The 972-nt window shown below is 60.2% G+C and overlaps 1 protein-coding gene across 1 annotated transcript in view; it reads right to left on the minus strand.

Moving 5' to 3' along the window:
- Positions 1 to 639: 639 nt before the first annotated feature.
- KIF21B (kinesin family member 21B) overlaps positions 640 to 972 on the minus strand; it is a 74,244-nt gene continuing 73,911 nt past the window's right edge. The window contains 1 exon segment of the mRNA XM_015568449.1: positions 640 to 865. Coding sequence (XP_015423935.1) covers positions 640 to 865 — 226 coding nt within the window.

A 972-nucleotide genomic window follows, 5' to 3' on the forward strand; every position in this document is an offset into this window, starting at 1 on the left:
GTGGGGGGGACGGACTTAAGTTCCTGCAGGGGGACCCCCCAGCTCAGCATGAGCTGCTACGGAGCAAGGTGGGTGCCTCTGTCTAAAATTCTCTTTATTTTTTAAAAACATTTTTATTGATTTCAGAGAAGAAGGCAGGGGAGAGGGAGATATAAACATCACTGTGGCCCTAGCTGGTGTGGCTGTGGATAGAGCGTCGGCCTGTGGACTGAAGGGTCCCAGGTTCAATTCCCGGGCAGGGCACATGCCTGGGTTGTGGGCTCCGTCCCCAGTAGGGGGCATGCGGGAGGCAGCTGATCCATGATGCTCTCTCATCATTGCTGTTTCTCTCTCCCTCTCCCTCTGAAATCAATAAAATAGCCTATATAATAAAAGGCTAATATGCAAATTGACCGAATGGCGGGACGACCGGTCGCTATGACGCGCACTGACCACCCCGCTATGACGCGCACTGACCACCAGGGGGCAGATGCTCAGTGCAGGAGCTGCCCCTGGTGGTCAGTGCGCTCCCACAGGGGGAGCACTGCTGAGCCCGAAGCCGGGCAGCGCTAAGTAGCTGGCATAAGCCGTCATGGAACTTCCCCCCGAGGGCTCCCAGACTACCCCCACCCCCAGTGCATGAATTCCGTGCACAGGCCTCTAGTGTGGATATATTTTAACCATCCCAGGAAGGGCATTCTTCCCACGAGTGTCCCGAGGCCGCAGAGGGGGGGGTGGGGGTGAGGGGACATGGCAGTGCCCGGGCACCTTCACGTAGTGGTCCTTGGAGCCGGTGACCACCAGGTCATGCTGGCTGGCCGTCTGGGTGACCGTCAGGCACATCACGGGCCCGATGTGGCCGGTCAGCTTGCCGACGGGCTGGAACCTGCGGGAGGGCCCGGCAGGGGCAGGGGGGTCAGGGGGACCTGGGACCCGGCCAGGGGCCTCTCCTTCCTCCAGAGCTGTCCATTCCTGGGAGTCTCCGAGGTCCAG

Source organism: Myotis davidii, unplaced genomic scaffold, assembly GCF_000327345.1.
Source record: "Myotis davidii unplaced genomic scaffold, ASM32734v1 scaffold685, whole genome shotgun sequence".
NCBI lineage: Eukaryota > Metazoa > Chordata > Mammalia > Chiroptera > Vespertilionidae > Myotis > Myotis davidii.